Source organism: Hyperolius riggenbachi, chromosome 1 (assembly GCF_040937935.1).
Source record: "Hyperolius riggenbachi isolate aHypRig1 chromosome 1, aHypRig1.pri, whole genome shotgun sequence".
In the NCBI taxonomy this organism is placed as follows: Eukaryota; Metazoa; Chordata; class Amphibia; order Anura; family Hyperoliidae; genus Hyperolius; species Hyperolius riggenbachi.
In genome coordinates, this window is record NC_090646.1 from 640920621 (window position 1) to 640946970 (window position 26350).

Here is a 26350-nt window from a genome sequence, read left to right on the forward strand (position 1 = left end):
CAACACTAATCACTAGTTGAAATTTGATCCCTCCCCGTGTCACATGACTGCCTATGGCAGATAAGCAGATAAGTCCATTTGAAAGCCTGATTTAATGATATGTCTGCTTCCATGAATCGGGAAGTAGAAACAGTGCAGATTTATTTTAGGATTTGTATCAGCTGCTGTGCTGTTGCGTATATTTTAGAGCAGAGAGGAGGTCTGAGTTCAGGTCCACTTTAAGGCAGAAATCATTAACCCTTTGTCCACTCAGCATAACGCGAGTTGTGCTATTTATGCAATGCACACTATGTTGCACTGATGCGTTGATGAGTTCAACAACACATGACCGCATCGCCAAAAACAGGCCTTCGGTGATTACCGCGTTAGTACGCGGTAATCCATGTTTGTCAGCCAGCCAAGCAGGAAGTGACACTCACTTCCTGTGGCCGAAGCGATCATATGCACGGAAGAGTATTGCTAAAATACGTATGAGCAACGTGTAAAACCTGCGGCGGTCATTTTAAAAAACACGAGTCACTATAGACTTACACGACTTCCATTCCGACACACGTCACCGCAGGAGCAGCACGGTAACGTAGTTATGCGCTCGCATTAGATAGGGTACTTCCACCATACCGCATACCATGTGAACCACCCCATAGACTTTCATTGCCCTGGCGTTAGGCTGTAACAAAATGCCGCACTGCGCCAGTGTGAAAGTCCCCTAAGGCTGGTTTCACACCAGGACGTTGCATTTTAGGGGACGTTATGGTCGCATAACGTGCCCCTAACACAACGTCTGGTGCTCCCTGCTTTGGACGTCAGAGTGAGCCGTGTTGTGCAGCTCACTCTGGCGTCCTTGATGCCGTGATGTGCACTCTTGGACGCATGCGGCATCACGTGGTCCCGCCGGCCAATCGCCGCACAGAGCAGCCGTTCCAAGAAGTAAACACTGCACGTCACTGAGTGCAGTGAATATTAATTAGCCATGTGCCTGGCCGCTCTCCGCTCCTCCCCAATGTTACTGAGCATGTGCAAGCAGTCTAACGCGGCTCTGCCGCTTACAAAGTACTGCATGCAGTACGTTGACTTATGGCACAGCGTTACTGTGTAACGCAACGTGGGCACTGTAAACAGCCCATTGATTTTTCATTGCTGTGCGGTGGGCTGCGTTACAGGCTGCACTGACGTGCGCCTGTAACGTCCCACTGTGAAACCAGCCTAAAGGTTTTTATGCTGTTGCATCACATCACAGTGTGTCCAGGGTCTATGCTACTCTGATAAGCAGTGGCGGCTCCAGCTTCAGATTTCTGGGGGGGCTCAAGAGGGGCACAATGGCTGGCAGGCGGGGCTCATGGGGGGAATTTGCGACGCGCAAAGCGCGCCGTGGCGAACGTGTGGGTGTGGTCATGACATCGTGTGGGAGGGACTAACTGTAATGTATTTGTACCAGCTAATGTAGTTGCATAAAAAAAAATATAAAGTAAATGCACATAATGACAGGCAGCGTTTCCCCAGCAAATGTACGTAATGACAGACAGCGTTTCTCCAGTAAATGCACGTAAGAGACAGTGTTTCACCAGTAAAAGCATCAATCAACAATCATGTAATGAGAGACAGCTTTTCACCAGTTAATGCACGCAATGACAGACAGCCTTTCACCAGTAAATGCACATTATGACAGACAGCGTTTCCCCAGTAAATGCATGTAATGAGAGACAGCATTTCACCAGTAAATGCACGTAATGAGAGACAGAGTTTCACCAGTAAATGCACATAAGAGACAGCTTTTCACCAGTAAATGCACATAAGAGACAGCTTTTCACCAGTAAATGCACATAAGAGACAGCTTTTCACCAGTAAATGCACGTAATGACAGACAGCCTTTCACCAGTAAATGCATGTAATGAGGGACAGCGTTTCCCCAGACAGCATTTCACCAGTAAATGCACGTAATGAGAGACAGCGTTTCACCAGTAAATGCACATAATGAGAGACAGCGTTTCACCAGTAAATGCACATAAGAGACAGCTTTTCACCAGTAAATGTATGCTGAGGAAACAGAGGGACAGGGGTGTCATGCTGGGAGGACAGGGGGTATTGTGAGCTGGGGAGACAGGGGTGTCATGACACCCCTGTCTCCCAAGCACATGACACCCATGTCCCCTCCAGCACAAAACCCCTGTTCTCCCAGAAAATCACACCCCTGTCCTCTCCAGAACATGCCAATACTGTCCCCCTCAGCACATCACACCCCAGTCCCCTCCAGCACATCACACCCCAGTCCCCTCCAGCACATCACACCCCAGTCCCCTCCAGCACATCACACCCTTGTCCCCTCCAGCACATCACACCCTTGTCCCCTCCAGCACATCCCTTCACTGTCCCCTCCAGTACATCACACACCTGTCCCCCTAAAAACATCACACTCCAGCCACCCCCCTCCCCCAGCATATCACACCCATGTCCCTCTGTAACCCCAGCAGCACATCTCATTCCTGCCTCTAGCACTGACCTCATCCTTCAGCCCAGGACCCCAGAGCAGCTGGTACTTGAGTGGCAGCGAGAGAAGTATGTGGCTCCCATGGTCCTGGGTCCGTCTGGGGGCATGGAGGAGGAAGAAGCCATCTACCGTTGCATCGCCGGCGGCTGCTTAAATGTACCTCCCCCCCTCATTCTCCCCTGTGGTGGTGCTGCTGCTGACGCTAACACACCTCAGATCGGCGGTGAGCAGGAGATATAGGAGTCAGCCAGAACAGCGCATTGCAGCCACGCGGTGAATTCAAATGCAGGAAGTGACATCATCGGTCACGTCCAGCATTTAAAGTCCACCGTGCGGCTGCTATGCGCTGGTCTGGCTGATTCCTATCTACTGCTCGCCGCCGATCTGAGGTGAGTTAGCGGTGGCAGCAGCACCTCCACAGGGGAGAATGAGGGGCAGGGGCGTTGCCAGCATCCCAAAAGATTCGGGGCACTTCTGGGCACCAATAAAAGGAAACCGTGCGACATGCTGTGGAGTTTGTGGGCATGGCAATGACAGGTTCTATGTCACCACAACAAAAAAAATAAGGCTAGAAGTCTCAGAGCTAGTCTACTTTAGGGGACCCAGCAGGAAACCTCATAGGGTACAGCTCTCCAATCACAGCACCCTTTACCGCACAGAGCATTGTGATTGGCTGAACAACGTGGGTGTAGTTTATTACAACCTATCTGAAACCTATAAGTTCAAGAGCATGCCGTCCACCCAATCACATTAGCTAGATTTCCTGCTGGGTCCCCTAAAGTAGATTAGCTCCGAAGTCTCCTATAGAATCTTCCCACATAACAGCCAAAATATCTCACACATAACAATTTTTAGGCAGCAAATCCCCCCCATTTAGCAGTTAGGCACTACATCTACCACATAGTAATACAGCTGCATATGTCCCACATAGTACAGTAATTAGGCATCCGTCACATAGAAATAGGACTGCATGTATCCCCCATTTATACCCCTGCATGGCAGTTAGGCAGCGTATCCCTCTGCACAGTAGTAAGGTAGCAGATGGATAGTAGGAAGTAGGATAGTAGGAAGTAGAAAGGTAGCAGAGCACACAGCAATTAGTGACACATACCACTTGAAAGTAGACGTTTCCCATATAGCAATTAGGCACCCTGATTTTGCACCATATCATTCATATAATAGGCAACAGGTTAGCTATTAAGCAGTCAGGTAAAGTGCATTATTTTCAGTGTATGGTGAGGATGTGTGACTCCCTTCCCTGCACAGCAGAGTAACCAAGTTCCCTGCATGCTAAGAGAAATGTACTTGGTGATCTGTCATCTATTCTAATGTATGCCCAGAATCCCTGCTTGCTTTCACAGTGTCTATCCTGCTGCTGCTTCTCCCTGGATGTCAGACTCATACTAGTCACTAGTAATCCCTCCGTGCCTGCTTCTCTCCGTGGTGTCAGCTATCAGACATTCATGATCTGCCCTTTAGTCCACTGGTGGTGTGAGTGAAGTCGTGGGGGAGAAACACTCACAGACACCGCTGATTTCTGACTACTGCAGCATCAGACATTCCTCCAGCCTTCTGCTTCTCCTCCTCTCTTCTTCAATTCTTCCTTCCTAAAAGCTTTTCAAACACCCGCGCTGTCAGCTGAAACTGTATCCCTCCGCCTTGCAGCTGCAAAATCCTGTATCCTTACGCCTTTGACTCGGCTAGTGTAAATATGCAGCAATCGGGACTATTTTGTACAGTGGAAATGCCCGTTCGGGGCACAATGGGGCTGATACCGGCACGTGCTACAAATAAATTGAGCTAACAATGACACTGATGAGGGCAGAACATTTAAGCAGCAGCAGCATGAGGGAAAGGTTTTTGTTTTTTTAAGTCCACTCAGCTCTGGGGGGGCTTTGGGGGAGGCTTACAGTTTGTCAGCTGGGGCTTCAGCCCCGGCAAGCCCCAGTGTAGCGCCGCCCCTGCTGATAAGACGTGTTAACTTTGATAAGGCACGCTGTTTTTCTTAGTGAATCAAGCCCATTAATGCCAGGAACACCTGATCTGCTGCATGCTTGTTCAGGGGCTATGGCTAAACGTATTTGAAGCACATGATCAACAGGACTGCCAAGCAACTGGTATTGTTTTTAAAGTAAATAAATATCGCAGCCTCCACATACCTCTCACTTCAGTTGTCCTTTAAACCTTCATAATCAGAGACAATCAACTTATTGTTTAGGAATTCTGTTCTCTAACAAGTCATTGGCTGGTCGTGATCACATGATTATGCCTAGCCTCTGCTTCCTGTGTAGGTGTGTGGGCAGGATCACATGATTATGCCTGGCCTCTGCATCCTGTGTAGGTGTGTGGGCAGGATCACATGATTATGCCTGGCCTCTGCATCCTGTGTAGGTGTGTGGGCTTATGCCTGGCCTTTGCATCCTGTGTAGGTGTGTGGGCAGGATCACATGATTATGCCTGGCCTCTGCATCCTGTGTAGGTGTGTGGGCAGGATCACATGATTATGCCTGGCCTCTGCATCCTGTGTAGGTGTGTGGGCAGGATCACATGATTATGCCTGGCCTCTGCATCCTGTGTAGGTGTGTGGGCATGATCACATGATTATGCCTGGCCTCTGCATCCTGTGTAGGTGTGTGGGCATGATCACATGATTATGCCTGGCCTCTGCATCCTGTGTAGGTGTGTGGGCATGATCACATGATTATGCCTGGCCTCTGCATCCTGTGTAGGTGTGTGGGCAGGTTCACATGATCACAAACAGCCATTTAGAAACCTAAAAAATTCCATTGCCTTATCAAACTAAATACATGCCTCCCTGCAAACTCTCCCTGAGGGGAAATCCTGTAGGGTAAACTGATTACCATAAAATAAATGCAGTTCCTTATCTTCTGCATCTGCAGCATGACCTTAGCTACAGAGTGACAGCTCCACACAAGTCTACTGCCGCTAATACCAGTTGTTACATTGTGTCTGCTTTCTGTGCATGTTTCTGTGATTCTGTTCTATGTTATGTCAGAATGAATCCGCTACTGCTGAACTGCTTTTGAAGGGTTGTCAGTCACTCTGACTCCTGGCTATAATACCTGGTGCGTTGCTACTATCGTGGAAGAGGAATGTAGGCAGCCTGAAAGATCTATGCATAGCCCCATCGTTTTAGGTTCACTTTAAAGGACATCCGAGGTGAAAATAAACTGATAAAAAACAATCATATCTATCCTCCTTCTCCTAAAATTGACTTTTTTAGATACAGTTTTATTTTATATTTAAAGAGGAACTCCAGTGAAAATAATGTAATAAAAAAGTGCATAATTTTTGCAATAATTATGTATAAGTGATTTAGTCAGTGTTTGCCCATTGTAAAATCTTTTAAATCCCTGATTTACATTCTGACATTTATTGCATGGTGACATTTTTACTGCTGGCAAGTGATGTAGCTGCTGCATGCTTTTTTGGCAGTTGGAAACAGCTGTAAACAGCTATTTCCCACAATGCAGCAAGGTTCACAGACAGTAAACTGCCAAGAGTACGTACTCAGAATTTCTTTGTGGGAGCCTGGGAGGGGTTTCACCACAATATCAGCCATACAGCGCCCCCTGATGGTCCGTTTGTGAAAAGGAATAGATTTTCATGTAAAATGGGGTATCAGCTACTGATTGGGATAAAGTTCAATTCTTGGTCGGAGTTTCTCTTTAAATCTAATTTTTAAGTTTTTACTGTTTCATTGTCTCTGCTCAATGACACATGCATTGAAGTATGCCAGAGCTCAAATCTATGAATTATTGACCCTTTTTATCTCTTTACTGCTCTCAGAAGCCATTTGCTGACAGGAGAGTATTTTATGGCTATAATTACTTGGCACTGTACATACACATGTCTATCTCATTATGTCACATGTAACCTCGGTTGTCCTTTAAGGGACCACTAAAGCAAAAAAGTAGGAAGTTAAAATCTGACAGAAATTACATGTTTTGGACTTGTCCATTTCTTTATGGGGGGGGGGGGGGGGGGAGAGTCTCAGGGTTTTATTTGCTTTTAAAGAGAAACTCCAACCAAGAATTGAACTTTATCCCAATCAGTAGCTGATATTTTACATGAGAAATATATTGCTTTTCACGAACAGATTATCAGGGGGCGCTGTATGACTGATTTTGTGCTGAAACCCCTCCCACAAGAAGCTCTGGAACCGCGGTACTTTTGGCAGTTTGTTACAATGTAACAAGGTTCACAGACAGGAATTAGCTGTTTACAGCTGTCTCTAACAGCCAAAACAGCTAGCAGCAGCTACATAACCTGCCCACAGTAAAAATGTCACCATGTAATAAATGTCAGAATGTAAATCGGGGAGAGGAAAGATTTTACAATGAGCAAACACTGACTAAATAATTTATACATAATTATTGTAAAAATGAAGCACTTTTTTTTTATTACATTATTTTCACTGGAGTTCCTCTTTAAATGCATTTCCTGAACGGCAGTTTGAAAGTCTAACTGCCAAAACAGTGAATAGGGAGGCTGGCTGGTATCTTACTATTTTGGCAGTTAGACCTAGCAACTACCGTTCAGGAAATGCTTTTGAAAACAAAGAAAACCCTTAGAATTCCCCATGAGAAGATGGACTAGCCCAAAATCTGTTGGTTTCGTCAGATCTTAACTGCTTACTTTTTTCGCTATGGTGGTCCTTTAAAGGGAAGGTTCAAGCAAAATAAAAAAAATGAGTTTCACTTACCTGGGGCTTCTACCAGCCCCATGCAGCCATCCTGTGCCCTCGAAGTCACTCACTGCTGCTCCAGGCCTCCGCTGGCAGCTTGCCGACCTCGGAGGTCGGCGGGCCGCATTGCGTACATTTTTACGCATTCCCGCTAGTGCAGGAACATTAACACATACATTTTTACGCATTACTGGTTCAATGCGTACATTTTTACACATTAAACCAGTAATGCGTAAAAATGTATGTGTTAATGTTCCTGCACTAGCGGGAATGCGTAAAAATGTACGCAATGCGGCCCGCCGACCTCTGAGGTCGGCAAGCTGCCAGCAGGGGACCGGAGCAGCAGTGAGTGACTACGAGGGCATAGGATGGCTGCATGGGGCTGGTAGAAACCCCAGGTAAGTGAAACTCATTTTTTTATTTTGCTTGAACCTTCGTTTTAAGGAGGAACTGTAGTGAAAATAGCGTAGTGAATTATATTTCTTGCTTTTTACCATATTCATTTATATATTATTTAGTCACGGTTTGCCCATTGTAAAATCTTTCATTTCCCCGATTTATATTCTTGACATTTATAACTGGTGGTGACATCTTTAGTTCTGCCAAATGATCTGTACAGAATGTTCGCTTACCGAGAGTTCTATGCACAAGAGGTGATACTGCTTGCGTGGCAGTTGGAAAAAAAACGTTATTTACCACAATGCAATGAAGTTCACAGACAGCAAACTGTCAGGACCAAGGTCATGACATCACACTATGGGGGGGGGGGGTTAACCACAATATCAGCCATACAGACCCCTCTGATTATCTATTCAAGAAAAGCTAAAGATTTTCTGTGGGAAAGGGGGTATCAGCTACTGATTGGGATGAAGGTCAATCCGGGGTTAAAGTTCCTCTTTAAAGCATACCTGAAATGGATATAAAAATAAAAGCTACAAAAAGATACTTACCTAACTAGATGGTCCAGATGCTTCCCCTGATCCTCTCAGTGCCACCGTTCCAGTGCTGGGTCCCTCTGAACCTATTAGACAAAAGCTTGTTGAATGTGTTCTGGAGCCACGCTCCTATCCATGTATGGGCACAAGTCAGTCCGTGCCTGCCCACAAGAATGATGAAGCCACTGCATGGTTGTTTCTTTCATGCATGAGCAGCTTCGTGCTATTGGGCGTGAGCTGACCATACTCACGCATACGGTACGCCCATATATGGAGCCACAAAGAATTGGGGCAGGGCCAGCAGTGGGGGGGCTGGCAGAAGATCTGGGAAGCCTCAGCAGCACCCAGAGGCTTCCCACTACTTAGGTAAGTATCTAACTTAACATTTTTCTCCTCACAGGTTTGCATTGAAGGGGTATTCCAATGTTGCTTAAAATTCCCCAAAATCTTATGTTACTAAAAATAAAGAAAAAAAAATCAAAAATGTATGCCAAATGAGGGGCAGAGCGGTACTCATTATGCCACCTCTTACCTTTTCGAGTGGCAAGTAGAAAATGCATCCAGGCACCTTTTCTAGTGCTTAAGATGGGGAGTCCCATCTACGCTTATTGTACAGCAGCCGTGTGCGCTGCTCAACTCTGCTGCTTGTGGGAACTGGCTCCTTTTTGCAAGCAGTGGCATAACAACGGGGTAGCAGTCCGGTGAGGAGGAGGGGCCTGGATTTCATTCTTCCTCCTTCTCCACCAGGGCCCCCCTCCCATGCTCTGCTGCCAGCAGGGCCGGTTCTCTCATGAAGCAGGGTGAAACATTTGTGTCAGGGGCAGAGAGTTTAGGGGCAGCGTTTTTGTACTGTGTGTACCTTCCTGAGGAGGAAAAGAGTGGCTGAGGGTGAGCAGTTTGTTTGGCACAGACTCACTGCCAGCCAGTGTGCTATTGTGTTGAGCTGCAACATGTCATGCAAGAACATTAAATGAAGCAGGGTAAATTGTCGGGTGCTGTGCGATCATTGCAAATCGTGTGGGGGGAGGGCAATCCTCACAAGTTTGCCTCAGGCAGCAAAAAGTCTAGAACTGGCCCTGGCTGCCAGTGTCAGATTCACAGATCAGCATGGCGGCAGTCACAGCCCAGGCATACCTCTTTCACCATTTGGTCTCTCCAACACTCCCACTGGCGCCAGTAGGTGTCACTGTCCTCTCTGGTCTCTTCCCTCCTTTCAGTCTTCTGATGCAGAGAAACTCAGACCAAGAGGAAGGCAGAGCCCAGACAGTGACCTCTAGTGGCTGCAGCAGGAGCACCTGAGAGACCCGATGGTGGAAGATGTAAGCTCCAGTCGTCACTGCGTGGTGTTGATCTGACACAGGCAGGGGAGCACAGGAGGGGGTCCCTGGTGGAGAAGGCGGAAGGAAGAAGTCTGTGCCCTCCTTTTTGCTGAGTACCAGATATGTGGCAGTTTGATCGTAGGAAAGGGGGCCCCCTAAAGGTTTTGAAGATGGGCCTCGTGATACACAGTTATGTCCCTGTTTTCAAGCATGGTATTGGTAACAGTATTCTGTGTGGAGTACTGACTGGCCATAAACTCCCACTTTGCTGCTGGAGTAATTAAAATGGACCTGAACTCAGAACTTTCTCCCTGCTCTAAAAGATAAGCAACAGCATAATACCCTTTAAAGTAAAAACATTTCTTTGTTACAGCTGATACAAATCCTGCAATAAATCTGCAGTGTGTCTATTTCCTGCTTTCATGGATGCAGAGAAAGGGTTAACATCCTGTGTTTACATATTAGCTGTGCTTGCCGAGGACTGCCAAATTTCTGTACTGATACATGGGGCTCAATTCTCTAAGCCGTGATAACTGCTATTACAGCAGTTATCACGCGAGCCACAGCGCGCAAATGTTTGTGTGCGAACAGTGTTACTTCACGTGTTACGTGAAGGTTTGCGCATGATCATGGGCGTTTTTCAAGTGAAAAGTACCCGTGATCACGAACAAACCTTTGCGTATCACGTAAAGTAACGCCTGTCAAGCGCAAAACTTTGCGCGCAACGGCTCGCGTGATAACTGCTGTGATAGCAGTTATCACGGCTTAGAGAATCGAGCCCCATGTGTCAGTACAGAAATGTGGCAGTTCTCGGCAGACAAACAAATAAATGTTTTTACTTTAAAGTGTATTATGCTGTTGCTTATCTTTTAGAGCAGAGAGAAAGTTCTGAGTTCAGGTCCATTTTAATTACTCCAGCAGCAAAGTGGGAGTTTATGGCCAGTCAGTACTCCACACAGAATACTGTTACCAATACCATGCTTGAAAACAGGCTTAGAGAATTGAGCCCCTAGAGCAGGCATGGGCAAACTTGGCCCTCCAGCTGTTAAGGAACTACAAATCCCACAATGCATTTGCCTTTATGAGTCATGACTGTGGCTGTCAGACTCCTGCAATGCATTGTGGGACTTGTAGTTCCTCAACAGCTGGGGAGCCAAGTTTGCCCATGCCAGCCCTAGAGTGTACGCCCCCCGTTGCCGCCTCTGTAAACATTGCATAACAAGATCCGGCCAAAAGCGGGGGAGACACGTTTCCAAAGATACTCATTTTAAAGCGGACCTTAACGCAGAACTTCCTCTCTGCTCTAAAAGATAAGCAACAGCATAATAACTTTTAAAGAGAAACATTTCTTTCTTGTGTGTCTTATTCCTGTTTTCATGGAAGAAGACATATTGTTACAGCCTGTGCTTTCAAATGAGTTTATCTGCCGTGGCAGTCAAGTGACACAGGGGAGAGATCAAATTACACTTGTGATTAGTCACACAGGAGGGGGAATTAAAATGGCTAAACTCTCTAAATACATACAGGGTGCATTTCTCTCTGATTTCATGATGCCCTATGCAAGAGTTCAGGTCCACTTTAACTCCACGTGGAACCACTAGGGCAGATTTATCAAAACCAGCACAAGGAAGCTTAGAGCAAAAAGAGAACTAGTGCAAAACTGGATCAGTTCTTTAAAGCGACCAATCAGAATCTCTATTTGGGAATCTTCTCCACTTTTGCCCCAGTATTGCTTGCCTCTCCTTCCTCTCCCCGAATGCAAATGCAGCCAGTTAGCAAAAAAACTCCCCATTCGCTAACAATAACGTCCCCTCCACCCCCTTGCAGAGTAGCGGGAGCGTGTGTCATTTTATTACTGCTTCCAGATGCTGCTTCACAGCAGAACACTCTCTGCTGCAATTTGCCGGATCCAGATTACGTGACCCACATGGGCTTCAGGGACTAAGGGGGCCCCCTGCAGGGGGAGGGGGGGCTATTAAGTCTAGTTACACCCCTTTCTGAACCTTGCAATGTATAGATCTGAAAGAAAGGGAAACTTCAGCCTAAACAAACATACTGTCATTAAGTTACATTAGATATGTTAATTAAAATAGATGGGTAATATAATCTCGTACCCACCGTGTTTTAAAAGAACAGGCAAATGGTTGTGATTTCATGGGGGCAGCCATCTTTGTCATGAGGGCAGCCATCTTTTTGATTGAAAGGAGGTGACAGGGAGCATGAATATCAGTTCCAACTGTCCTGTATCCTGATCACCCCTCCCAGCTGCGCGCACTAGGCTTTGAATCTCAAATTCAAACATAAAAATAAATTTGCACCAACACATCAGAACGAGAACAACAACATCAGAAATCCCATCATGCTTTGCACAGCATCAGCGGTAAAATGCCCGGGCAGTTTTCTTCTTTGCAGCTAAAAATGAGGCTTGGGTAAGAAAAACAAAGTTCTGATGCTGTGAAACTGTTAAAGAAACACCAAGCCTTTTCAGAGCTGCTGAGTAGATGTTATAGTCTGGAGGTTCACTTTAAATTAAAATGGAATCTCCCTTTACTGATAAGGAGGATATTTTTATTCTTTTTCTTTTAATGAAACTTTGCAGTTACTGTCTGTGGGGAAGTGAGACTGTTGCGCTCTATTCTTTCCTATAACGGCCCATGGGACTGGGAAAGTTATCTTGGAAAGTTTCTGTAACGTGATTTCTATTTTATTACTTACGTGAAGGTTTTATTGCTAGGAGCAGAACAGAAGCGGCAGGTCTTCCTACACTCCCGGCCTTGAGCTGTACCATCCTCTGCATTCTGCAGCACTTGTCAGGGGACACATTGCAGCTGATTTAGTTTAAAAAAAAAAAGGTTTTAAAATGATTTACAACCAACAGTATGTTAAATTATTCAAAGAAATGTAAATTTATTTTATTTGTTATAAAATTGCCATAAATGTAGATCAGTGCGGCACAAGTCTTTTTACAGTATAAGGTTATTAAAGAGTAACTGTAGTCAAAATAGCCTAATGAATTAAATTGCTTATTTCTTTTACAATATTACTATATAAATTATTTAGTCAGTGTTTGCCCATTGTAAAATCCCCTCTCTCCCAGATTTATAGTCTGAAGTTTATCACAGGCGGCGACAGTCAAGTCATCTCTGCAGAATGGTAAGAGGGTAAAAAGACATAACATTTTTAAAACATGGAAGTGGCGAAGGTGGACCCTTCTCAACTCCAAAGGACACGACAGAAGGAATGTGTTAGGATAGAACACAAAATTTATTTATACACTCCACAAATTTTTGCAACGAGTTTCACAGGCGTGACCCCGCTTCGTCAGGCAGTGAGACAGGAGTATACAGCTTACCTGTTTGGCTTCCTCCGTCGCCATGGCGACGATCGGGATGACGTCATCGACGTCATCCACGTTATGGCACACGGGGGAGTCCCGATCTACCCCTTAGCGTTGCCTGGCGGTGATTGGCCAGGCTGCGTAAGGGGTCTGGGGGGGAAGGGGGTGGCGCGGCGGGTAGCGGTGAATCGGCGCGGAGCGGCAGTGATCGGTTTGTACAGGCAGCTAGCAAAGCGCTAGTTGCGTGTACCAAAAAAATAAATAAATATGCAAATCGGCCCACCAGGGCCTAAGAAATCCTCCACGGCCTTACGGACTTACCGCCAGGGAGGTTAAAGGACAACTGAAGCGAGAGGGATATGAAGGCTGTCATATTTATTTCCTCTTAAGCAATACTTCTTCCCTCAGGTGGCAGCCATGCTTAATGCAGGACCATGCCAAAACTGCTAGGACTGGAAAGCATTACACCATAGAACTGAAAATAAACAATTTTCACCCTGCTTACTATCACTTTAACTTATATACTGTCCTTTACTTGTAATATCTACACTGTATATCTCGTGCCTTACTCACCAGTTGTAGATCAGCTGTGATAGTTGACCTATGCTATCAACCTTCCTTTTCCTATGAATGCTTCTCCTTCTTCCTGGGAATAGCTGGGAACAGGAAGTGATATGCTAAAAGTAATCATTAGACCTTACTACAGATCACAGATATGAGCACAGCTTTCAGACAGAGACAGAGAGCCTGGCAGTGGGCTGAGCAGGGAGAGGAGAGGCATGGGAAGCCGGTCGAGTGAAGAGGAAATACACACATTGTACCGGCATCTGTGAGGGAGTGCTGATCAAGACTTGGGCAGCATTGCAATTTGTCTGTGTGCTATGATGTCTTCTATCTTGTGCAAGTGTATGTTATGTAAAGAACTGAGCCATTGCTGACCTGTGTTTTTTTTTCTGATTCAGCAGAACTACGGGGAAGGATCTCATTACGAACACATGGCGAGCAGGGACATGACTTCACACGACAATCTCTCACCACCGTTTGTAAATTCAAGAATACCGAGTAAGTCCCCGATGTTTTTGTTTGTACAATCAGTGCCATTGCTGCTATTTAGAGATGTTTTGGTGATATCACAGGCAGAACTGTCATGCATGCAATGTAGCCAATGAAATATTGGTATTTATCAGTTTGTTGGATGAGCCACTGTCCTAGAGCAAATAAGAAATGGTCACAGGACTTGTGTTACAACTATAATACTTTCTGCTATGGCTACAATCTCAAAGGGTACTTAGTGTTGCAAGAGGCCACCAAAACATGTATAGTTGTCCAAGTATCCTTGCAATCAGTTGCATGGTTCTACCTGCATATAGGGTTAAGTGTCTGTGCAGTTTAAAGAAGAACTCCAAGCCTCTAGAAAGATCTCCACATTTCCAATATACATTCCTGATCCTCATTGGTCCATCTTTAAAGAGAGCCTGAGGTGGGCTCAAAAAATGAAAAAATAAATGTAGGCTACCTGATCCGCAGGGCAGAGCGGATCAGGTAGCCGCAAAAACCGCCGCACCCATGGGCAGCAATGGCCCACTTTCACTTTCGTGGCCTCTGGGTCTTACGACGCTGCTCTGAGAGACTGTGTGTCTCTCACAGCATGCAGGGAGGTGGGGGAGTGGCAGGGGGTGTGGCCAGGGAGAGAGAGCTGCCCAGTGGCAGCTCAGGAAGCCCTGCAGGAATGCCCCTGGCGGGAGTTTTAAACAGGGAATTCTTCTCCCCTGTGTTTACCTCCGAGTTAGCGACAAATCTTATTGCTAAACTCGGGGGGCTATAGCGCGGCGGTGGGCACACAGAGAGCGGCGGTGTGGGGACACAGAGGCATGTCATCAGGCAGAGAGATGTTTTCCATTTGCCCCCCAAAAATCCACTTTGGGTTCTCTTTAAGGCCAGTTTTAAACCTGGCCATAGTGATGTGATGCAATACTCCGTCCCCATCACATCGCCAAAAACTACATTCATATGACCCTGCGGCAGAGTGCGTTGAAGGCAATTTGCATAGTGAGGCCCCCTTACCTCTATACGGCCTTTGCCGCCCGTCACCACCCCTCACCCAGTGACGTACCCTTGCTGGACAGGGTGTGTCACTAGGATTGCCAGGTTCCCCGTCGTATTTGCGTTGTTCCGCACATGGGTGCACACCAGCGGCAACAAATTTAAAATTTCTGCATGCTTAATGACTTCTATACATTCCACTGCCGCTGCGTCACCACGGAAGTCCAGCAATAACACGCTGTTGACTTTGTGCCGGGTCGGCGACTGATGAGGAACTTCCGCAACAACTCGACACGACGGTATACGTGTACTGGGCCCCATAGACTGTCATTGCTGTTGCGTTACCCTGCCTGCAGAAAGAGTCACACAACCAGCATATTGTAAAAGGGACCTAAACTAAACCGGACCCAAGGCAAAGCACAGACCCACAATAAGCACAGAGGTATCTTTATATTGGATCTACAGACTTCTGTGCATTTCCCATTCCTCCCAGATCATCACTTGTTGCTGGGTAAACTTCACATCACAAACCTCAGCCTGTGATTGGTCACGTTTGGAAGGCACCGACTTTCTGTTTTCTGTACACACTTGTAGACAAACTCCCAACAGACTGATGCCTGTCTCAGACTCGTGTTAGCAACACTAATGACCAGGAGAAAAAAAAAGCTACAAACTTGTAAACAAACTTTGAATAGATGTAAATAATCTCTCTGCTGGGCAGCGTGGATGATACGAAATTGCATCCAAATCCAATAGCCATGCGAATGCGCAGATGTGATGTCTGCAAAAAGCGCACCAGACTTTCTTTTTTCCTTGCATGACAATTAGAAGCAACCCATTGATTTTAATAGGCTGCGATTCCACTTCTGAATTTGTATGCAGGGTAACACTGTTCATTGGAATAAGTGTAAACAAATCCTGTCCTTTGGCGGACTCAAAGCTCTAGAGCTGCAGCCACTAGGACGCGTTCTATAGGCAGTAGCTGTGTTAGGGAATCTTGCCCATTGACTCTTTACTGAATAGGTGCTGGCTCACTGAACAGCAAGAGCCAAGATTTCAACCCAGGTTGCCTGTGTCAGAGACAGAGACCCTAACCAGCACAATGGCTATAATTCATAAAGGAGCTGTCGGTAGTGCGGGAAAACACCGTTCTTCTCCGCAAGCGGTACTTAAGACTTCTGGGTGGTCATTCATAAAAAAGTTGCCTGTTGCGATACAAGTGCGGAGGTTTTCTGGAGGAAGCTGACGGTAGAATGGCGGAAGACATGCGGAAACATAAAAGCTGCCCGATTCCCTCCGTGCGCTCTCTGTCTGATGCTGCTTGGGAGGTCCGTCCCATTCATTCACAAGTAATCCGCCCGCCTATCGCTACTGTCGAGCAAGCGGTATTTTCCTTCCGCCTACCGCTTGCTCTAATCTTTATGAATGGACGTGTTTGTTACTTTTTCTAGATTCATCTAGAAAAACTCCGCACAAGGCGGAAATGTATCGCTCTTCACAGGAATGTCAGCCTTTCATGCGGAAAGAGCCTTTATGAATGGGGATTTTGCTGAGTGTTCGGTAAAGTCAGCGGTATTAAGCATTTCCGCATGCGGAAATGCTTTATGAATGATAGCCAATATCTAGCCACTGTAGAGCAGTTTAGCCTCCAGTTCCACAATACCCTCTTCCCCCTGCTTTGGTGTAACATTTATAGAGATACAGAGCTCAGCACGACGTGCCCAATGATCAGCACCATATGCTGCACTGTAGTGTGTCGGTGAATGTCTCCCAGGTAGAGAGCTGAGTGTTACACCTCCGACTGAGCGAGTGCAGAAACTGCAGAGCTGGTGAGCCACGGTAACAATGTGCTAATGACTCCTCTCACCTCTTACTAGTAATTGTTTCCATTTCTGCAGAATACCCGGTAATGTCACAGTCTAGAGAACCTAGAAATCTGAACATTAAAGAGGAACTCCAGTGACAATAATGTAATAAAAAAGTGCTTCATTTTTACCATAATTCTGTATAAATGATTTAGTCAGTGCTTGCCCATTGTAAAATCTTTCCTCTCCCTGATTTACATTCTGACATTTTTACTGGTGGCAGGTGATGTCAGTGGAAGCTGCTTGCTTTTTTGGCAGTTGTAAACAGCTGTTATCTCCCACAATGCAATGAGGTTCACAGACAGGAAACTGCCAGGACCATGGTCCTGACATCACACTGTGGGAGGGGTTTCACCACAATATTAGCCGTACAGAGCCCCCTGCTGATCCGTTTGAGAAAAGGATTAGAAAAAGTTCAATTCTTGGTTACCGTTTGTCTTTAACCTCCTTGGCGGGGTAAGCCGCGCAGGAGGTTTTCTCCGGCCCTGCTCGGCCGATTTGTTTAATTTTTTCTTTTCTGCACGCAGCTAGCACTTTGCTAGCTGCATCAACATACCGATCGCCGCCGTCCCGCGCTCGATCGCCGGTATCCGTCGCGCCGCGTCCCCCCCCCCCCGCAGACCCCGTGCGCTGCCTGGCCAATCAGTGCCAGGCAGCGCTGAGGGGTGGATCGGGACTCCCAATGACGTCCCGACGTCGGTGACGTCATCCCGCCCTGTCGCCATGGCGACGAGGGAAGCCTTCCAGGAAATCCCGTTCTTTGAACGGGATTTCCTGATCGGAGATCGCCGAAGGCGATCGAAGCGGGCGGGGGGATACCGCTGAGCAGCGGCTATCATGTAGCGAGCCCTGGGCTCGCTACATGATATAAGAAAAAAAAAAACTGCTGCGGTGCCTCCTGGCGGAATTTTTTAGGGGGTTAAGTTACTTTCAGGGTCCCTGAACAGTGATAAAAAATAATCTGGACGAAATCTGGATTGGACCAGCTAGAATCGGTAAAGACGAGTCAGGCTTGTCGCTGGCGTGCGGGATCCCTCGCCAGCAACTCTCGGCTTCCCTGCGACCGAATTCCTGTCTGTATTCCTGTCTTCTTCGCGACGGTCTCCTCTTCGTCCTCCTTTGTGGTTTCCTGTCCCTCGAGGATCACGTCCCCCAGCGTGTCCCTCTGATGACGCTGCGTGGGCCCATTGGAGTCGGGCGCACACAGCATCATCACATTAGGCGTCAAAAAAGAAAAAAAAATTATTTAATACAAACGTCTGTATTGGATCCACTATAAAAAATTCAAAGTGTAAAAAAAATAAACAAACAAAAAAAGCTATGGGCAGCACTAAAAATGCTTTTGGTACAAAAAACGCAAGGAAATTAAACACCGGGGAGGTTAAAGGGGTATCAGTTGAAAAAGGCACCTGAGCCACCTGTGTAAAAAGGGCGCCTCCATAGACTTTAATATTATTTTCGCAAATCTTGCCTGGAAGGTGGTGAAAAGGGCACCCGCGTTTTGATTCGGCTACAAAAGGGTGCCCTTTTATACCCGAGGATTTTGATTCAGCTACAAGGTTTTTGATTCAGCTACAAAAGGGCACCTTTTGGCAAAATTATGCCTCACTTCCTGTCCCGGAGACCTTCAAGAAGGCTGATGGCTTTTTGATATAAAAAAATTGATGCTCTCAGAGGCATTAACCACTAGCCTGGGTTTTTAACTACCAATACTCTGCTCTCGTCTACGTTTTATTTGTTGTTGTCTCCAGAATTAGAGTTATCATTTCCCCTCATCCCCAATATATATGCTATATACTGTACTAAGTTGCATGAACAAACTTTTTAAACAAACAACAAAAGTGCCTGAAAGGGCAAATAGGTTTAGCTTCACTTTCTACTGCGGCTTTTTCAGTCACTGGGCTGTGTGGGCGCTGAGCCGCATCAAGGCTGCAGGATGTTTTTTTATCTCTGAAAGCAGGAGATAAGACTTAAGGGAGCTTTTGTGTGCAAGGCACAAAGGGCGTGATGTACTAACTAGTGGTCTGTCTCCACCAAATCAATGTATTGTGAGTCATTCTATTAGCACAACCTGCGGTACTTGAGTAACACGAGTTTTGCTACACTAAAGGTAGCCATACACTGGTCGATTTGCCATTAGATCGACCAACTGACAGATCCCTATCTGATTGAATCTGATCAGAGAGGGATCGTATGGCTGCCTTTACTGCAAACAGATTGTGAATCGATTTCAGCATGAAACCGATCACAATCTGTTGAGCTGCTCCTGCAGCCTGTCCCCCTTACCCCCCACCCCCCGGAAACATTAGCTGAAGCAGGCTCCAGGTCCTCTTCTCCGCGCTGCACCGCATCCCAGCATCCCACACCGCATCCGAGCGTACACTGTGCCTCTCCGTGACCAGGAAGTTCAAATAGAGCGCCCTCTATTTGAACTTCCTGGTCACTGGAGTGACACAGGAAGTTAATGTACGCTGGGATGGAAGCAGGAACAGAGCGGTGCAGCGCGGAGAAGATGCCCGGGAGCCAGCATCAGGTAATGTATACCTGTATCGGATCGGCCGCCGCTAGTGACGTGCTCCCTACCCGCGGGTGATCGACGGTAATTTCCCGCACGGCGAGATCGACGGACAAATCCGATTTCGGGAGCAAATCGGATTGGCGGGTGCGTTTAGCGCGAACGATTGGCAGCAGATTCCATCCCAGTGATCAAATCTGCTGTCAAAACGGCGGCAAATCGGGCCAGCGTATGGCCAGCTTAACGCACGTTACTAACTTACCGATAATCTACTATCAGCCTATCTTATCCGTTCCTCACTCCAACCTCCTCCATCCATGCCCAAATTTAACCCCCCCCCCCCTCCCGGACCTCCGTTCCTCACAGGATACCCTTTTGTCCTCCAGCCTAGTCACCTCCTCTCACTCTCGCATCCAAGACTTCTCACGGGCTATCCCTTTCTTTTGGAACTCTCTCCCTCAGCTAGTTCGTCATGCCACGAGTCTGGAAACCTTCAAACGTACTCTGAAAACACACCTATTCAGACAAGCCTATAATTTGCTATAAGCAGCACTGAAGGCACACTGGCTCACCCACTAATCCTTGTGTTTCCTTCCCTTTTGTTTCCTCCCCACTACCCTCTAGATTGTAAGCTCACAAGGGCAGGGACCTCCTCCTAGTGTTTCTCACACTGCTGTAATTTTAACATATGCACATGTACCAACTACATATCAACTATGTATGCATTTGTATTTATTCTATTCAATGTCATGACTGTACAGTGCCTTGTATTTCTTATGTATATTTGTTCCCCATTATTTGTTTGTACAATGTACAGCGCTGCGGAATATGTTGGCGCTATATAAATAAAAAATAATAATAGAAATAATAATACCCCTACCTATCCCCAAAGCCAACTACTTTTCTGCCCCAAGGCCAATTTTCTTGCAGCTCCTTTTCTATGTGCAACATCCCTCTCCTATACCTTTTGCAGCCCCCTATTGCATTCATGTAAAGCTGCCCCCTTCAATTATGTACAGATCCCTTGGGCAGCAGCTCCCTATTTCCATATTTTACTCCTTATTTGCAACCTCCATATTCCTTTTGAAGCTTCTTCCTCCATATGCACCAAACCCTCTTACATGTCAAGCCACCCCTTGGCCAGCTGCCGCCCAACTCACGGGCCTTTGTGGCCATTCCAGCAATCTGTCCCTGTGTGTCCCTAACCGTAATACCACTACTAATAGGACTCACACTCTAGCACCCAAATTGTAGTTCCACTTTAGTTAAATGAATATGCATAAAATTTGCCTGGAGTTGGGGTTAAAGGAGATTTTGAGTTTCAGTGCTTTGGGTAGCAGGGGTCAGGGACTGACAATCACCCCAAAACAGAGCACTGTGTTTCAATTAGAGTATGTTTAGCATGTTCTTTTACATGTTATCTGTTGTTATTGCTATTCTATGTACTGGAAAATTCTGTTCAACCCCCCCCCCCCCCACCCCAGCTAATTTAGTAACTTGGTGTCACCTTGGCATTGGGTGCTCTGCTGTGTTGCCGTGTTGGTGCTGAGAAGACGCGCAGTCACACCTGCTGAGCCAGTCAACATCTGTGCCATTATCAACCCGGGCACCGCCGCTCGGCGGCGAACACATACGTCGCTGATAGCCCTGCCGCTATCATTCAGCGTTTTATCCCGCTACATGTGTATACAAACACAAACAAACCTGCTGAATGGGATAGGTGCTACTGTGCAGCACAACACGCCTAAAAATAGAGCCATTATTTGTAATTAAGTAAATCAGGACTTTTAAATTGCGGCGCGTTAATGAGGTCTTGGAAAATGAACCGAAAATTAGGTGATAATTTAACCGGCGTGCAATTTATGTAGGTGTAAAGCCATGCTAACGCTTAATTTCTTGCAGACCCGGGCACAGATTAGCCCCTTGTTACCAATGGCAGGGGTGCGAGGACGCCTAAGGGCATTCCTTTCTGCCACAACGTTAAAGGATGACTCAAGTAAAATGAATGAATGTAACGCCAACAGTGCTAAAGTCAGTTTAAAGTAACACTGAAGCCAAGAAAAAACCTTGATACTCGCCTTTGGAGAGAGCCGTCTCTGGATGTTATGGAGCCTCCCGCTCCTCTCTTGAACCCCTCATTTCACTGCCAACTGGTCGAATTTGTGGGATGTGAACTACAAACAAGCAGATGGGCATGGTATTTGAGGCTACCAGAGTTGTAGCTGAAAGGGAGATGAAGTTGTTGATGGTACGGGTTCATGCGAAATTAAGGTCAAGGACCCAACGGGTCCCATGTTTTTATGTATATGCGTACCTGCATATGTTTCTGTAGGTTTTTCTTTTCCTTTTTGCCTTTCTTTTGGTTATTGTTTATGATATTAAAGGGGAACTTCAGCCTAAACAAACATACTGTTATTAAGTTACATTAGTTATGTTAATTAGAATAGATAGGTAGTACAATCTTTTACCCACCCTGTTTTAAAAGAACAGGCAAATGTTTGTGATTCATGGGGGCTGCCATCTTTGTCGTGGGGTGCAGCCATCTTTTTGGTTGAAAGGAGGTGACAGGGAGCAGGAGACACAGTTCCAACTGTCCTGTGTCCTGAAAACCCCTCCCAGCTGCACACACTAGGCTTCAAATGTCAAATTCAAAATGTAAAAAAAAAAAAAATTGCACCAAAACAGCAGAACAAGAACAACATCATCAGAAATCCCATCATGCTTTACACAGCATCAGGGGAAAAAAGTTTTCTTCTGTGCAGCTAAAATTGAGGCTTGCATAAGAGAAACAAAGTTCTGATGCTGTGAAACTGTTAAAGAAACACCAGGCCTTTTCAGTGCTGCTGAGTCGATTTTTAGTCTGGAGGTTCACTTTAATGCTAACTGGATCATGAATTATGCAAATATTTAAGGTGCCTATACATTAGATGCTGTATTGGCAGATAAACCAAGAGACAGATCTCTCTCTGATTGAATCTGATTAGAGAGAGGTCTGTCGGCTGCCCATACACCGCAGGCCGATACCCGGTCACTTTCAGCATGAGATCTCTTGGGGATTGACCTTGTGACGCTGCGTCCACCACCTTGCTGCCCCACGTGCTGCCCCCCCACCCCCAATGTAAAATGTGCCCGTGTGCAGTATACTTTACCTGTCTATGTCTGCCACTGGCTCCGCCTCCGAGTTCCATCCGCAATCCTCATACATCCACCCCACGTGCCGGCGTATACGTGGGCACGTGAGTGACATCCGAGGTAAACTATACTGCACCAGGGGGGCACTTTTTACATTGGAGGACCGCGCCAGAGGTTTTGTTGCTCGTCCCAATATCGCACGATATTACCGCCGTGCACCTGATCGAGCATGTCAGCCACCGATCAATACATGCGACCAATTTCAGCGGATCATCGATCGGGCATGATTTTGCCAGCACCGATTTTCATTTGATTATAATAATCAAATCGGATGGTCGCTTGCCCACCAAGTCGCCTGATGTGCACCTTTACTGTTCATATGGATACTGATTAGACGAATATACGAGATTCATTTGTGAATGTTTTATTGTTGCTCGAATGAGCAAGCCGTTTATGTGTCACTGAGCAATTTGTAGAGAAATCTTGTAGAGTTAGTCATTAAAGCCATCACCTAAACAACTTTGGTTGTTATGTCTTCGGATTCTCTCCATGACTAACACCGGACCACTCACAACTGGCAATTTGCCATAACTTGTAAATGCTATATTCGTTTTTCTGCCAATAAAAAAGCGTTATAAAATAAAAACTTATCGATATTCTACTAAGAATCTCTGGGTAATTCTGATATTGGTAATCTTTACCAAAAATTTTGTAAAGCCTCACCTAATTTTACTCTTACGTGAGCTCTCCCTCTTGCCGCCTAACCCTAACTAACCCTCTGTTGATGCCTAACCCTAACTGACCCCCCCCCCCCCCCGCCCGCTGATGCCTAATGAACCCCATTCACCGATGCATAAACCTAACAGACTTTCCCTTCGATGCCTAAAGGTCCGTACACACGCCGGACTGGAGGCAACGACGGGTCTGTCGTCACCTCCCGCTGGGTGGGCGTTCCAGCGACAGTCCAGCGTGTGTACAGTCTGTCGGCGGACTGATACAGCTCAGCCTGTACACACGCCGGACTGTCGCTGGAACGCCCACCCAGCGGGAGGTGACGACGGACCCGTCGTTGCCTCCAGTCCGACGTGTGTACGGACCTTATCTCTAACCACCCCATACAATGTTGAGTGATACCAATGCCTAACACTTACCTACCACCCACCACCGCAATCCGCACCGATACTACCGCTGTCTTCCCTGATAAATATGCTAATTAACAGGCCCGGGCAACCTAATCTTATCGAGGGCCACCGGTGATCAAATTTCTCCCCATGCATTGCCATAGCTACAATTCGCACCCATCAGGGCCAGATTTACCATAAGGCACTGTAGACACGTGCGTACAGGAGCCTGGTGATGGAAAGGCAGCTCACTCCCCTCCCCAAGTGCCTCCCTCCCTCCCTCCATCCCTCCCTCCCTATGCAGAGTCCCAAACGGAGTGTAAATGAGAGGTTACTCACCCAGGTCTCAGTATTCCAGTATCTCCCATCAGTTAGGGGCACCATTAGCTACCTACCGTAATACTTAGGGGCACCTCTAGCTACTTAATACTGAGGATAGCTCTGGCTACCTTATAATGAGGGGCACCAAGCTGTAGCTACCTATATTGGGCAAGTGAACTTAGGGAGAAGTGACAACTGGGCCAGCCAGTAGGTTCATGGAGGGCGGAGTCTAAGGTGCCAGGACATCTGTGCCTATAGGCTCCTGTGATGTAAATCTGGGCCTGGCACCATTGTAACATAGCGCCACCAGTGCCCAAATTAACTATTTCGTCTGGCACCGGCTATGCTATAGGTAAGTATTGGTGGCTAAATCAACAGGGCTGGAATGACCTGCTTAGCCTCATACCTCCTCCTAGGACCGATACTTCAGATAATGGCATACTGGCCGTCTGTGGTGCTAGACATATGACCTGCCGGGGGGTCCTGGTTACATAAGAAAGACTTGTAGAGAGACTGATGATAATCCCACAACCACAGAAAAATAAGCAGATGTTTAGGATCCCTGCAATGTTGTGTGTCTTGCTGCAGATGATTTCCGCTCGGCTGCTGTGAGTTAGCCACGTTTATGTATTGTTGTGTGAAGTTACTGGGATAAACTGAGAAACTGCATGAATTGATGAGTTGGATTGTCTGTATCTACAATTGTCTTGTCTAACCTCATGTTTACCAAAGTCTTTTATAAGATTCTGTGTTCTGTGGGGCCTATTCCTAATATTGTGACTGCGTATGCCTGTCAAATAGAGAATCGTTTCACCAGGGATGTCGCTAGCCCCAAAGATCAGTGGCACATGCCACGGATCTATTCTGGGGTGCCCTGGATGTTACCCAGGCAGAGTCAGGCAGCGGGCAGCAATACTCACCTTCAGCCGCTTGGTCTCCTGATTCTGCAAACATCTTCTCTTCTGGGCTTCTCTGCCTAGTGTCTGAGAATGAATCAGATGCTAGAGCTCTTAGCATCTGATTCTCACTGACTATTTATGCGATATGCTGCATTTTTTTAGTATTACTGGAAAGGGGTGCTTCATACAACATTTTGCTTGGCAAGTCAACGTTTGCTCCACCCAAGACCACACCCACATTCTGGTGCACGGCCACACCCATTTTTCATCTGGAGTGCCCAAATGTGATCTCTTAGGATCCTAACAATGCCCCTGCGTTTTACAAAGCCACTTTATCTCATAACACGCATAATTCACACACACCATTCTATGTTATGGGTGCATAAGATCCGTCATGTAGGTATCGCGTAAAATAACAGTCAAGCAAGCAGATAAAGGATTCAACTCTTGTGCATACTCGTGCGTTAAAGGGAGAGGGATATGGAGGCTGACATGTTTATATCCTTTTAAATAAATCACATTGCCTGGCTGTCCTGCTGATCCTCTGCCTCTAATACTTATAGTCATTGACCCCGGACAAGCATGCAGGTCAGATGTCTATGACAAATCTGACAAGATTAGCCTCATGCTTGTTTCAGGTGTGTGGTTTAGGCCCTACTGACCACAACGATCAGCAGGACTGCCAGGTAACTGGTATTGTTTAACAGGCAATAAATAGGGCAACTCCCATAGGTCTCACACCTCAGGTTCCTTTTAAAGAAGAACTGTAGTAAAAATAACAGGATGAATAAAATGTCTTTTTTTTCTTCACAATATTAATTTAGAGATTATTTAGTCAGTTTGCCCATGGTAAAATATTTCCTCTTCCTGATTTACATTCTGATATTTGTCGCTAGTGGTGCCAGGTGATCTGTTTACCGACAGCAAACTGTCAGGACCATGGTCATGACATCACAACGTGGGAGGGGTTTCAACACAATATCAGCCACACAGACCCTCCTTGATAGTAGTAGGAGGGGCGGACTGATCAAAATAATTACTTTTTTGTTTGAGAGGCACTGCTGTACTGTTATGCAGGTGGTACATTGTGCAATCCTTGTGCTGTTTTATTGCATTACTATCTTTGCGTCATTTTACTGCACTTCACATTGTTAACGCTACTCATCTGGCATTCTATGAGGCTTCTTATTTATGTTAATACTTTCCCGTTGAGATACTTCCATACTCTAATACAGGGATGACAAGCAATGCTCTAAGTGTCCCTGTAGTCTGTCATTCCTTGTTCAAGGCATATGACACAAACAAACTATGATAGTGGACATCCGGGTTTTGCACTCAGGTGAGTGGCCAAAGGCCTGATTAGGGTCCATGAAGCCAAGGCCACAATGATCCGGGCCTTGAGCGACTGCTGCCCAAGAGGCGGCTGGACATGGAAAAAGTGTTGGCGATTATAGAAGAGAAGGTTGCAAATTGGGAGATCAGCATGTTGAAAAGGGGAGCTGTTTCTCAAGGGAGTTGTACGTGGAAGAGATACTCTGCTGCACGTAGATGCTAAATGTGAAAGAGGGGGCTACACATGGAATGGGAGGGGCGCTGTTGCAAAAGGATAGGGAGTAACAACAAAGTTGGCCTAGGGGCGCAAAAAATATAAATCTGGCCCTCCCTGAAGC

The 26350-nt window shown here is 46.4% G+C and overlaps 1 protein-coding gene across 18 annotated transcripts in view; it reads left to right on the forward strand.

Moving 5' to 3' along the window:
• The window catches only part of TCF4 (transcription factor 4), a 578937-nt gene that overhangs the window by 160436 nt on the left and 392151 nt on the right, over positions 1 to 26350 (forward strand). For 11 of the 18 annotated variants that reach the window (XM_068251303.1, XM_068251305.1, XM_068251312.1 and 8 more), the window contains one exon: positions 13747 to 13846. In XM_068251303.1, the coding sequence (XP_068107404.1) occupies positions 13747 to 13846 (100 nt within the window). The remainder of the gene's footprint in view (positions 1 to 13746; positions 13847 to 26350) is intronic. The other 7 variants (XM_068251304.1, XM_068251313.1, XM_068251315.1 and 4 more) reach the window with 1 other exon arrangement.